This window comes from Melospiza melodia, chromosome 4 (genome assembly GCF_035770615.1).
Source record: "Melospiza melodia melodia isolate bMelMel2 chromosome 4, bMelMel2.pri, whole genome shotgun sequence".
Classification (NCBI taxonomy): domain Eukaryota; kingdom Metazoa; phylum Chordata; class Aves; order Passeriformes; family Passerellidae; genus Melospiza; species Melospiza melodia.
The window spans coordinates 68,538,417-68,552,214 of NC_086197.1; the positions used below are offsets into that span (position 1 = coordinate 68,538,417).

General features: G+C 40.5%; 1 protein-coding gene across 4 annotated transcripts in view; it reads left to right on the forward strand.

Annotated features, from left to right (window-relative positions):
* The first annotated feature begins 1,457 nt into the window (after positions 1-1,457).
* Positions 1,458-13,798, forward strand: part of ZFC3H1 (zinc finger C3H1-type containing) — a 41,764-nt gene continuing 29,423 nt past the window's right edge. Inside the window, exons 1-6 of one of the 4 annotated variants that reach the window (XM_063155049.1) lie at positions 1,458-2,082; positions 6,383-6,802; positions 10,318-10,382; positions 10,627-10,825; positions 11,007-11,233; positions 12,796-12,919. In XM_063155049.1, the coding sequence (XP_063011119.1) occupies positions 1,494-2,082; positions 6,383-6,802; positions 10,318-10,382; positions 10,627-10,825; positions 11,007-11,233; positions 12,796-12,919 (1,624 nt within the window). In that variant the 5' untranslated portion in view covers positions 1,458-1,493. The remainder of the gene's footprint in view (positions 2,083-6,382; positions 6,803-10,317; positions 10,383-10,626; positions 10,826-11,006; positions 11,234-12,795; positions 12,920-13,798) is intronic. The other 3 variants (XM_063155050.1, XM_063155051.1, XM_063155052.1) reach the window with 3 other exon arrangements.

Sequence of the window (13,798 nt, forward strand, 5' to 3'; positions counted from 1 at the left end):
GGGAGGGGGAGTGAAACAGCAAGCCTTTAACTTGCTTCCCTGTAAACATCTTCAAAGAATGCATATTGTTTTAAACAGAAAAAAATTTGAGAAATTTAGGATATGATATACATCTTCCATTACTCTATCCAGTTTTGTATGAAGTCACTGCAATGCTATCTATTTTGACTCATATAGTTTGTCCTGTTAGATCAAAAAAAGGAGGGTGAAAAGTGTTTTGAGCTAAGAAAAGTAAGCTTGTTTGGCACAACATTTTGGACTTTACAAAGCATATGCTTTATCCACTCTCTCTATTCTTGCTGGATTTAAACAAAGTCCAGAGAGGAAGGCAAGGGGAAATAAATAGCAACATGATACTGAGTTTTATTTTGGTGCTTGTGATTTCATAGCACATTACTCACTAAAAAATACCCTACAAAACATCTTAATAATTCGCTCTCAGGGAAAACATGAAGATGCAGCCATCCTTCTCCAAGTTTGAAAACCATGGCAAATCTGCAAAGACATTTAGCGTGCATAATTCAAAGGAACCTCTCAGGTTTCTCAGTTTTTAAAGTCAGGCTTTGTGAGTTTTACAGGAGACACCAATCTGACTTAGAAAAGCTTTATTTAAAATGCGTTTTTTTCTGCACAACCAAGTCATTACTGCTCTCCAGTCAGCAGTCTTGGCAGGATGTTGCATACCTCAACAACCAACCGGGTAGCAACAGAATGCTACTTAGAGATACCAAAATAAAACAAATTATTGAAGTTGTTTATGAAGTTTTACATTTACTGATACTTGTCACTTTTATCATTGAAGGCATTAGGACATTTCACTTCTAGGCAATTACAGCTCTGGAAGGCTTTGCAGAAACCTCCTTCTTAAAGATTTTGACATTAGTTTAGCTACTAGGAGGGTTCTGAGGGTTAATGCCTGAACACTCGCTGCTTTCCCTTCTCTAGCAGCCTGTGCACTGTTGGGGAGAGCAGCAGGGCACAGGCCGCAGCAACAGAGAAATGGCACCCAGCACCCGCAATCAGCACCCAGGAGGCACAAGCCCCCGCAGCCTGGACGGCGCTAAAGGAAGCTGCCACTGATCATCCTGCGCCGGAGGGCAAGGCAGGGCAGGGCACGACAGCCCGCCGCCATGCCACCGCTCCATTCCCACGCAACGCCATGCCCTTCGATAAGATGGCGGCCTCCTCCTCCCCACCCGCTCCCCTACCAACATGGAGGGCCGCGCGCCCATTGGCGCTCGCCGCCCGCCGCCGCTGCGCGATTGGTTGAGGCGCCGGCGTCCCCCGGCCGTGCTTTGCACGGGCTCGCCCCGAGTGGAGAACTACATTACCCAGGATACCCCGCAATAGGGGCGTCGCCCGGAGCCGTTTCTTCTCTTACGCATCTCGGCTCTGTCTCCTCCCAGGCGGGAGGGACGGGGCGTGGTCTCGCGAGAGTCCGCGCGGGCCAGCCGAGGGGCCGCAGGGCGCGCCGAGACCGTTGTCGTGGGCCCATGGCGGCCGCGGAGGCGGCGGCCGCGCCCGACCCCAGCGGGCTCTCCCCGAAGGAGGAAGGGGAGCTGGAGGATGGCGAGATCAGCGACGATGACAACAACGGCTTCGGGCCCTATGGCGGCGGCTCCGAGCATGCCGGCGGCCTCGGTAGCGGCGGTAGCAGCAGCAGCAGTAGCAGGCCGTACTCGAGGCGCCGGCCGCCCCCCGGGCTCCATGGGAGCGGCTCCATGTCCTCCCCCGGGCGGCCCTTCCCGCGCTCGCGGCACCAGCCTCCGCCCGACACGGGACACGTGCACGGCCACGGCGGCTACCGGCCTAAGGACTCGTTCCGCTCCCACCCGCCGGCGCCGCGGATGCCGCCGAGCTCGCACTCCGACACGGGCCCCCGGCTCTCCTTCTGGGAGCGCAGCCACAACGCCCTGGATCGGTTCCGCTTCCGAGGCCGGCCCTACCGGGGCGGTGGGCGCTGGGGCCGGAGCCGAGGCTGCAGCGATCGGCCGGGCAACCCTCCCGGGAGGCCGCCCGGAGGGGGAGGCGGCGCCGGGTTCAGCAGCAGCCAGGGCTGGAGGGAGCCCTCGCCTCGGAAATGTATCCTTGGGACGTGAGCGGGGCGGGGGGCCCGTGCTGCTGCGGTGGGCCTGGGGGGGGCCGCGCCGCGCTACGTGGCCGTGAGAAGGACGCGGTTCCCTGCGCGCTGGCAGCGGGATTCCCGCAGCGCTAACGGAGAGGGAAGCTCCAAAGCTAATCCTGGGGATTGGCCGGGGCAGCCGGCCCTGCTTAAGGAGAGGCTGCTGGGAAGTCGGATTACAGCCGTGGCCTAGCTGGCGGCTTGGCCGATCCGTCGGGTGTAGGGAAAAAGGAAAAGCATAGCCTGAAAGGAAGCTTTTGTCGGTTGGATTCGGGCGTCTGCTTTTCTAGCCCCAAGTGCGAATACTGTGAAGTGGGGTCAGTCTTTGGTGCGGCAGTTTTAATATGTATAATTAATGTCACAATTGTAAAGATAGAACCCTAAGCTTGTTAATTTACTGTATTGGGCAATGAAGGATCTAGTGTTATTTTCATTTTCACTTTCATCCCTTCAGAGGCTATTACACATAGGTTTAGCTTTAGTCAGTTTTAGCTAAGCTGGAGTGGATCTGCACACACAAATTGTAGTTTGTATGGGCATTCAGATGAAAGCCATACCCACCATTTCTTGTAGGATGTTCTCCACTGATTTCTCTTAAGAGTTTAGGTGATTCATTACGAGAATTCCGATATTTTGTGCTTTTCAGAGCAGGAATTGCAAAAGTGGTGGGAACAGCTTGCCTAATTTTTCTTCTCTGCTAGAGGAAGTAAAGAACTGATGCTGAGTGTAGCCTGAGGCACCTCGGTTACTTGATGTGACTGCATTGTTGCCTTACTGAAAATGTAGATGAGTGTAAAAGCAGTGAGCAAGAGAGATAGTGGTTAAATCCTATTCTCCAGGATTTTACAGTGTTCTATTGTCCTTCATGTCAGTAGTCAAAGGATGTGTTTTTGCTAGAACCAACTGCATGGGTTGATTTCTTGGGTCTCTTGAATCTTGTTTTAGATACAAGATTATTATTTATGTCATTAATATTTATTTGTTTAAATATAGATGGAATGTGTAAATTAGCAATAGAGATGATTTTATTTCGTCTCAAATTATGGCATTATTGAAGGCTTCATTGGAGCCTTTCATTGAAGGGTTTTATCCTGAGAGGCAAGTGAAGATGTGATTTGCCCAAGGTTTCACAGTAAGACAATTCTAATGCTGAAAATAGATTTCAAGTCTCTTTGTAGTGTTGCTCTGAGTACCTGGAGGTTGTTACTTTCTGTATAAGGAGTTTAGCAGGACAAATGTGGAGATTGTCCAAAACAGAACTTGTAATGTTTCTTAATGAGACTGATGCAGTCTCCTTCTCTCTTTTAATTAAAAGAGATTCCGAAACGAATAATTCCATTTTCAAACCAAAAGTAGAAAATGATGATGTTGGAAGTGTTCTTGTTCTTGGCACTTAAGATTTAAACATCTGTTGAAACATGGTAGATGGAGGATGTTCTGTTACTCTTGCTCTTTAGTAATTGACCATTCAATTGTTTATGGATCATATAGTTAAGGAAGGTCCATGATTTTCCCTCAATATGAGTTACTGTTTTTTTAAACTTCCTTGCCACCTAATACAGTCAACTTTAGAGAATTAATCAATACTAAGGTACCTCCATGTTGGTAACATTACTGGAGTACCACTGTAGTTCATTGGCATGTGACTTCAGAGGAGGCTTTCATATCAACTGGTACAAGGAGACTTGTGGCCTGGAATGGTATCTGAAGTTCCCTCTGGAAAATAAAATGTTTTAAGTGTCTTGAGTCCTGATTTTGGCCTTCTTAGTAGCTGGTACAGTGTGGTGTTTTGGGTGTAATGTGAGAATAATGTTGATAATACACTGAGAAGTGTGTTAGGCTGAGAAGTGCCTGCACTAAGTCGTGGACTTCCGGTGTCCCATGCTGTGCCGGTGAGGAGCAGCACAAGAGGCTGGTAGTGTGCAGAACTGAGACCCAGACTTGGCCAGAGCGGTGTTGCGTCCCACAGAATGCCATGCCCAGTGTACAGACTGTGGGGAGCTAGCTGAGAGCCACTGCTTGCTGCCTGGGGCTGGGCATCTCTCAGTGGGTAGTGAGCAGTTGTATCGTGTATCACCCTCCTTCCTTGGGCGTTATTCTACTCTTTTTGTTATCTCCATTTTCATTATTATTACTATTTTACTTGCTTTTCGTTATTAAATTATTCCTTTATCAGTCCATGTTCCCTCAACCCGCATCTCCCTTTTCCAAGTTCTTTCCCCATCCCACCATGGAAGGGAGGGAGGAGTGAGAGTGTGTGGTAATAAGTTGCTGAGGGGGGTAAACCATGACAGTCTGGTAAGACAGGGATTGTTTACTTGATTTATCCTTGGAACTTTTGCTTTGCACCATGTTTTATAGGAATATATATGTAAGTGGAATAAGGGACATTCTTTAAGATAGAGCACTTAGAGAATTCCTGTTACTCTTTTTGGATGTTAGCTTTTATTAGGCTTTTCCCTTTCAATTCTTGGCAACTTTAATGTTAAGCTGTTATATAGTAATTCTTCAGGAATTCTTGCATAGAGAATTGTGGAATTTGAGTCTGAAATACAGAACCGTTATGGAACTTCCTGTTTCCATTGAATTTTGAATTCTTTGCAGTGTACATTTTTCTTCATTTCTAACTCCCAGTTTCTTCTTTTTGGTTCTTGGATGAAGTTTCTCTTGAGTTGGTTGAAGCACAGTTGTTTCAATTTGTACATGCTTGTCTGCCTTTCACAGCACTTAATGGAGTCTTGCATTCTATGTGTAGCGCTAAAAAACTTTTTTCTACATATGTGAACCACAGAATTTCTGGTGGGAGCTTCTAGCAATTGTATGATCTTGAGCACAAAAAAAAAATCTCAAAACTGTCTTGTTATCCATCTCCAGATGACTTTGGAAGCTATTTAAGTATTCCAATAGCAAATAGCAGTTAGACTTATTAGCTTCAAAATTCCTTGTGACTTACAAAATTACGAACGTAGCTGGTTCTTTGGAAGTACATATGTGTTGGAAGGGAATTCAGCAGATATTCTTATTGCATAATTTGGTGTTATACTGCATACAGCTTTTAGCATTTTAAACATATTTATAGACTGTTTTGATTGCTTTTTGGATTTTATGTAGTTTATCTTTGCTGGTTTCTGCTTTTTGTGCTGACGGTTGAGAAAGCACTGTAAAGCAAAACATTTCCTGGTATTACGGAAGTAGCTTTTGCAGGATACTTACAGAGGTTCTTCATACTAATGTTAGAACTTAACACAGAGAAACATCCAAGTAGTCAATGCTTGTTGAGAGCAGAAGACAAGTATGTTTTCCTTTGGATTCAGTATGTCTGCATTCAGAGGACACCTATTTTAGCCTCTGGTTTTACTCTGTTTATTGTTTTAAGAGATGATGTTGTTCAAAAAGCGTTTTGTGTAACTGAGTGTGTGAGTCAGCTGTTAGCACAGTGGGGTTGATACTGTGAGTCAAATGAGTAAAACCTGACTTGGTATCCTAAAAGATTTCCCCTTGAGCATGATTATTTTACATGATCGTTTTCGAGGGTCAGCTTAAGGTGAGAGGCGTTGATAGTGACAAAATAGTGGCAACTTTTGTTATGGATGGTGGTGCCTAAGAATATTTCCACTGCTTGCCTTGAACATTCATTGGTAAACTTTTCTGAGTAATTAGTAATTGTCAGTTGTCTTCAGCATTTCTGAATGTTTTGGTTTCAAGTCTTTGTTACTTTTTTTTATTCCCTTCAGTTGTTCATTGATTCTTCTTTGCCTTACCTGATTTGCTGAACTGTATTTACTGCAGTGTGTAATTGTGCTATGGCCTTAGTATTGGCTAGATGTGGCATTTTATGGAAGTCTAAAATGAGTAAGAAAGAATTTAACCTGTCTTTTTCAGAATGTGAGATGGCAAGTCAGTACTATGAATTCTGGAAGTTTGACTTTCCATGATAGAGAACCATGTCAACATTATAGCTTGTTTCCAGGAGGGTGGTGTGAGTAAGAGATGAGACTTCTTAGCAATTCATGAGCTTCTTGTCATAAGTAGGATATTTGAAATTGTCAGTTTGAGAAAATGTTTGTCAGTATGTAATAATGGCTACAGCTTTTGCGTGCTGGTTGTATTTATTCAGAATATTTTCCAAACCAGCCTTAAGGTAAAATATATGAGAATGGTCATAAGTTACATTTGTCTTAATTGGTCTTCAGTAGTAATATTGGTACTGTTTTAAGATTATACAAGTCCTTGTCTTGAATTTCTTGACCCGTATTTCAGCTAAAACTTTTGGAAGGTCCCCATCTAGAAAGCAGAACCACTCTTCTAAAAATGAAAGCTCTGTGGAAGAAAGTTTTGAGGATCTGCTCTTGAAGTATAAGCAGATACAATTAGAACTTGAACACATTAATAAAGATGAAAGACTGGCTTTGAGCAACAGGGAAGAAAATGAAAAACAAGATGGTGAAAAAACAGTGGACACTGAGGACCAAAAAACTGTAGAAAATGACAGTATTAAAACGGACTCTGTAAAAGAAGGACCTCCTGAGGAGAAAAATCCAGTTATGGGCTTTCAGGCATTTGAACTGAAACCTCTCAGACAAAAATTGCCTACTCCAGCTGAGAGGAGCAGATTGAAAAAAGGCAAAGAAGGAATGAAGCAGTCCTCGCAAAAATCTGAAGCGACAGAATCTGGCCAAGGTAAAGAAATACTTGTAAAGTTATTTTAGCTGTTGATGCCTTGTGAGGCTACCTAGAACAAAGGCTAGACAGTATTAAAGAAATAAAGTAGGTATTTATTAAAGAGGCCTTCAAAGGATGCACTTTAGGCAGTACAAGAGCCAGGCTGTGGCTCCACCTAAGATGGACGCTTGGTCCCAAGTGTTAACAGTTTTATTTTTGGTCCATTTATGAATTGGGGTTAATTGTCCAATTACAGCTTCAGATTTTGAAGCCCCATCCTCCCAGATTGCTCTCCTCAATTTGTTGTTTACACTTTTTGGGCCTGAAGCTGCAACCGTGTCCTTGGTTCTCAAGCTGGAAAAGGATTGTTTTGTCTAACTGAACTGTGACGACAACTTGCTAACACTTTATATGAAGTTCACAGTTGCACACTAAGGCAGTACAGAATCTGAAAAATATGAAAGCTAAAAACTTAAGGCATCAGTGTTACCTATTGTATTTATTAGTTGTTGGGGAAAACTTTAATTAAAATGTTAGAAGTTACAAGTTAAAGATTTAACGTACTTAACTCTTGTGTTTTTTAATTCATTGAATTACATAAACATGATTGGAAACATGTTTTACTTTGGATTTGTATTTTAAACAATGAGTTTTCTTTAATTGTTTGGCAGAAAGCATGAGGACAAGACTTGAAGGTTTTAATTGCTGCTCACAGCAGAAATCATTGACTGTCTACTGAAAGTTGTACTTCTGCTTTTGCCTTGTTTCTTTTCTGCAGAAGCAAAATGTGGGGTTTTTTTAGCTGAGAAGAGACCATTTAGAGACCCCTTTTTCTGCATTTCACCTTTTTGTGTTAGCTTAAGTGTAAGATGAGGATCATGGAGTATTCTGAGTTGGAAGGCAAGGATCATCAAGTCTGACTCTTAAAAGTTAATGTCCCACACAGGGATCAAACCCACAACCTTGGTGTTATTAACACCGTAAGATATTCTCACAAGAATTACTTTGATCATTGTTGGTATTCACAAGTAGTCAAGAAATCATAGGCCAGAAATGGAAAGGATTTGTAGACAAAATGAAGCCCAAGGGTAGAATATTAATGTCTTATTTAAGTTAGTTCTGGGCTGCTGACTAAAAAGGGTAATTGCTGAGCTGCATTGGCCAGTTACTGAAAACAAGTGATCATGTCCACCTGGCCTGTACTAAGAGCACTTGAGCTTACTTCTAAGTCTGCAGCAAAATAAGGCAGCTGACATAAGCTTCCTACTCTAAAGGCTGCATGTCGTTCTAGTAAGTGATTGCTGTGGCTGAGGGTGGTGCTTGGGGCTATCACTTGTCATCTGGTGTTCACTAATTTGCCAGTGTGTGTAAACTGTCAGTTTGAGTGGGAAGAGACAAAGTAGTTAATGGATTGATTAAGAATGCAGGTGAGTAATTGGCAGGAATATGGAATATGAAGAAAGGTAGGACTAGGAGCACTAAAAGCCAGAATGATTTATGTATGACTTCAGAAACAAGACAGGTCTTCTAAAGAAAACAAAAGAAAAAACTGATAATTATTAGTCAAACCACCTCATTCTGGGTAGTTTCTCCCCCTTGTGTGTTTCCCATTAATAATAGTGTTTTTTGATGTTCTTTAAGAGGTCATACAGATTTTATTGACACACATGAATAAAACTGATTTTGGTAATAAAAGAAAAACTAGTAGTCTGTGGGAAGAGTACATAGCAGGACAGGAGTAAAAAAGCTGTTTAAAAAGCAAAATAGTCTCAAAAATCCAGTTTCCAAACTTAAAAAATTGATAATGCAGTTGATATGATAGTGAAAAATAGATGCCGTAATACGCAAATTAAAAGCATTTAATTTTTGCATGATATTCAAATCTATGATATATGAATGATCTGAAAGCAGACAGATTATGTATGATTATGACAACATAAGTCAGGCTTCCAAAGAAAAATTCAGCTAATTGGAGTTATTGCAGATTCATGTGCATTAAGTGAATATATGCTACATTAATCTCTTTACTGCCACAATACCTCCTACATGTATTGGGAAATAAGCCAAATTTGGTTTTCACATTTTATGTTTTTTTAAATACTGTACTAGGTGTTTCTGCAGGCTTGCAAAAATTGAGGAAATTGTCGTAAAACTTAGGAAAGTTTCAGTCTGTCATATTAATTTTCTGTGGTTCTCTGAACCTTGTGGTTCAGGTGCTCTGACAGGCTTGACAATATTCTCTACTTTACTTCCCGTGTTGTGCATTAGCCTGTTGTGTCCATGTTGTCCCCTTGTGGTTTGAAAGAGCATTTGTACTTGTATAGAATGCTTCGTGTGCTTGCATAAAAAAACCTACTGTACTATCTGTCTTCCTACTTTCATCCTGTGAAGTGGATGGTTAGGAACTTCACATAACTATACTAACTTCTTAAAAGTTTTTCTATAGTTCATATGGGTATTAGATATTACTCTTCTTTTTTTTTTTTTGTAAGTGCATTTTTAAAAAATGCATGCTTGTGCAAAGAGGAAGACCTGCATTTTTTAAGTTTCATTTTTGTTTACGTATAAGATATTGCTGTACTTTAAACAGTGCCTTTCTGAATGTAGTTTTTATGAAATGCTAGGAAAGGTTAAAGCTGTACAGAATTGGAATTTATTTTTCACCATTTTGAATAATGGGAAGGAATCTTCCTTTGAAGAAAGAAAATTTAGAGAAGCTTGGAGTTCTTTTGCTATATTGCTCTTTCTCTGAAGTTTTTCCTTTGTCTGATGCTTATAAGCATGGATGGTTATATAAAAATGCATAACTTTTTTCAGCCAATTATATTACTGACTATTTGCTATAATAAATTATGTAATACTGCAATATGTACAGCATTATGTATACATGTGTAAAATATAGTATGTCAATATATGTGTTTATATGTACATTATGAAAATTGGATATATTTTGTGACGTCTAAGAAATTAATATTTTAGCACCTAAATATTTATGGAAAAACAGTGCTGTACTATTAGTTTCCACTATTCATTCCACAATATCTTTTTTCTGTTTGCCTTTGCTGTGAAATGGAGTAAGTGTGTTCTTATTGCAGCTTTGGGCCTTCATATTTAATTCTGCAAAAGAATGACCAGTTACTCAAAATAGCTGCCAGGGAAATATGAGATGCTCAGGACAGCAGCTGATATGAGATGGGGTATAAAACACATGACAAGAAGTCTTCTTTTCCCCTTGTTTGCAAATCTGTTTTTCTGTTTCTTGACAAAGTACATGTGAACCTTAAGATAGGTTTACTAAGAAATGACAAGTCTTGCCTTAGGCTTATGGAGTCATGATTTTATCAGACATGCCAAATTTATATGAATGTTTGTTCATGTGATCTTGCATGTACCACTGCTGTTGTTTTATACTGTGTATCAGTGATACTGATAAAATACGGTTGTATGTAGATTAAAATTCATGTATCATTTTAATGTAGCTCTGTCTCAGGAGAAACAGCTTGTTCAAAAATATGGTGTTTTTCTCTTGGAAGGTACAGAAGACAAAGAGCAAACATCAGTGCGAAAGCTTAGCAGTTCAGATGTTGCATCTGAAAAGGTAAGAAAATATTCCTCAATAGATGAGGCATGATTGCATTATCGTACTTGATAGCTTTTTCCAAATGGCAGTCCAGAAGCATTCCAGTAATAGGAACTGACAATTTTTAATAAATTACACCATTTTGAGCTTTCTTTTAGTAAAAATATTGGGGAAAGATTTCAAAAGACCTTGCAAAGAAAAAATTTGCTAAATTATGTTTCTTGACTTTTTGTCTTGTCCTTTCTTCTGTTTTCTTCTCAAGAAGCTGCTTGATGATGAGGAGGAGATGTCTGAATTGCAACTTAGGCTTCTTGCACTTCAGTCTGCTAGTAAAAAATGGCAGCAAAAAGAACAACAGGTGATGAAGGAAAGCAAGGAAAAATTAACAAAAACGAAAAGTGTAACACAGAAAATCAAAACCAGTACAAAAGCACATTCAACAAAAAAACCTAGTACTACAGGTAATAAGTTTGATGTTACTGAAATGACTGTCAATGGCATGGCCTAAAAAAAAAGCAAATGTGAGCAATGAGCCTTTAGTCATTCTAAACTCTCACATTTACTCAAACCTCTTGAAGAATCTAGGATTAGGTGGAACCAATTAGGTAAGATAGTGTTAATCACAAACTTCTTTATTTAAAGGCAAGCAAACTTTGAGGAAGCAACAGACAAAGACCTCAAAGAAGATGCAGCAGCAAAAGGAGCTAGACAGGCGGCAGAAAGAGGAAGACCAGAGGAAACAAGAAGAAGAGGAGGAGAGAAGAAAGAGAGAAGAAGAAATAAGAAAAATTAGGGATCTCTCAAATCAGGAAGAGCAGTACAATCGATTTATGAAGCTAGTTGGAGGAAAGAGGAGATCAAGAAGCAGGGTAAGAAATTTCTTACATGGTGTTCTGGTGTTACATTTAGGATTCATGAATGATTTGTCTTTCTTCACCTGGTTTTGTGTCACTATCCTTTCTGAATCCCCCTGTTCTTCTCCCTGCTTCCCCCACCCCTAGAATAATCAAAATATAGCAATGAAAGAAAAGCTCAATGTACTGCAGTGTTTACAGTGTTTTAATCCTATGCTAGAGAAACATTCCTCTTGGATTTGGAAAATCAGTTTTCTATGAGTTGTACCTTTGCAAGTCAATGATAAAGCATTTTTCTCCTAAAGACATTTTGAACATAGTGATCAAAGAGCAGCCTGTAATTTAACAATTACCAATTAGTGAAACTTCTTTGGCTTTTTTCTTTTAGATTTCAAGGTTTTCTTCTCCACATTTTTAGACTTTTTCTGTGTATACAACTTCAGTGAGTTGCTTCTTTCAAAATGTCAATGTTGCTTTGTAGTATTTTTTCAATGTAGTATTTAATCTATTTTGTTGAGACATAAGATACACCAAGACCAAAGATAATTAGTTTTACTTTACATAGTGTCAAATTGATCAAGTGATAGAGTTAGTGCAGTGGTCATTGTGCTATTGTCGTGGCTGTTCTTGTTCTCTCATATTGAGATTAGCAAAAGGCACTTGAGTAACTAATGCCTGTCTCTAAAACATTGGTACATTACAGAAAAAAATTACTGTTTCTGTAGCATTCATTCTTACAGCCTGGAAGCAATGCAGCCACTGGAGCTGCTGCATGCTTCAAGTGCTTGGAGCCACTAATGCTGTGAGAAGAAACAGCATCTAAGGGAATTGAGGCTCCCTGTTTGAGGTCATGTTGTAGAAGAGTCATAGTTATATTAATACTGAGTGGAAAATGGAGACTAAAGATGTTTGACTGCAAACAGTTGATATTCTAGAAGCTACCAAAATGTCTTCTGCATGCCTCTGAAAGATACAAGTTACGGAGTCTGAGAAGTCGTACCTAGGTGTTCTGCATGTTTTCAGTCCTGAGCATTGATTGGCATCCATACAGTGTTAGGAGATCTTAAAACAATCTGATTTATGATTGTCTCTGGGTTTGTCTCAGTGTGGCATGTGGCTCCTTCTGGGACAATAAAAAGATTCTTCACCTGAGAGTTGTTTCTGGCAAGGGTAATTCAAGCATTCTTGCTAGTTGTCATGGCAGATTACCAGAAGTAATAAAACATTTAATTCACTTGCAATCTTCAGAAATATATAACCATGTCCATTTGCCAGAAATATAATAACCTAAAAGGTATTTAAGATTTTTTTCTATGTATCATAACACCCCCCACCCCATCATTCTGGAAGAGATACAGTTTTAAAACTGCCTGTGGATTTGTCTAGTTGCTACTTGCAGCGGATTTGATTAAAAGTAATATTCAGTTTCTTCTTATTGTACAGATAAGTAAATTGTATTTATAAATCAATTAGAAGAAAAAATTCTAAGGGCCTTCTTTCAGAATTCATTTCTTAGTAGTTTACTCTGAAATAATGATGTAAGACCTGGTAAATAAAATACATTTTTGTGTGTTTAGTCATCAGATACAGACTTGAGATGGTCTTTGGATAAGCAATCTACAGAGAGTGCAGGAGGCATATATCAGTATGATAATTATGATGAAGTTGCTATGGATACAGACAGTGAAACTAACTCACCAGGTAAGACTTACAGTTTTCTTATATGTTGGTTGGTAAAAATAGGTAAAATGTAGGAAATAAGCTACTGTTCTAGAAAGAAAGTGTTTTGAGCTGTCTGCATTATAGAACTAACATTTTAAGGTGAGCTAATTATCTTAACACTGACTCTTTCCATCTCGGCTGTAGTGGGATTTTTTTTCTTTGGGGTATATTTTTCTCATGGGAGTACTGTAGGTTTATGGTCGTATCTTCCCAGCTGGCTGTGCAGGGTGTTGACTGGACAGACAGCAGCAAAAAAAGGGCCTGGGGGTCCCAGTGGACATTGAGTGACAGATGGGTCGGCAGTATGGCTTTGGGTCACAGGCAAGCCATAGCTTGGTGTGTGGCACTGTGACTGTTGTGGGTCACTGTCTGGAGGGGCCTGTTAATCACTGATGAGATTGCCAGTTTTCTGGTTTCACAGTAGGAGCGAGTGACATTCTACAATGAGCCTAGCAAAAGACCTTTATGACTAAGGAAAACTGTTTCAGGCTGGTTTTTGATAAAGTTCATCAAGACACTGGAGCGCTTGGCTTACAGAAAGAGACTGAGAAAGCTGCATTTGTGTTGAGAAGGCTAAGGAAGGATTTTGCTCCTGTCTCCAACTACTTAGGTGGGTAGTTGCAGACAGGACAGAGCCAAACTCATCTGTCAAATGGCAACAGAAGGACAGGTAGCAACACTTAAATTGTAACAAAACAAATTCTGCTTAGAGAGAAGATAGTCAAAAACACTAGCACAGGTTTAAATGTTGTGGAATCTCCATGGTCAAATATACCTGGAACTTGACAACCTGACTTTGGGGGCAGCCCTGCTTTGGTCACTTGTGCTGGATCATACACCTTCCAGAAGTCTCTGCAG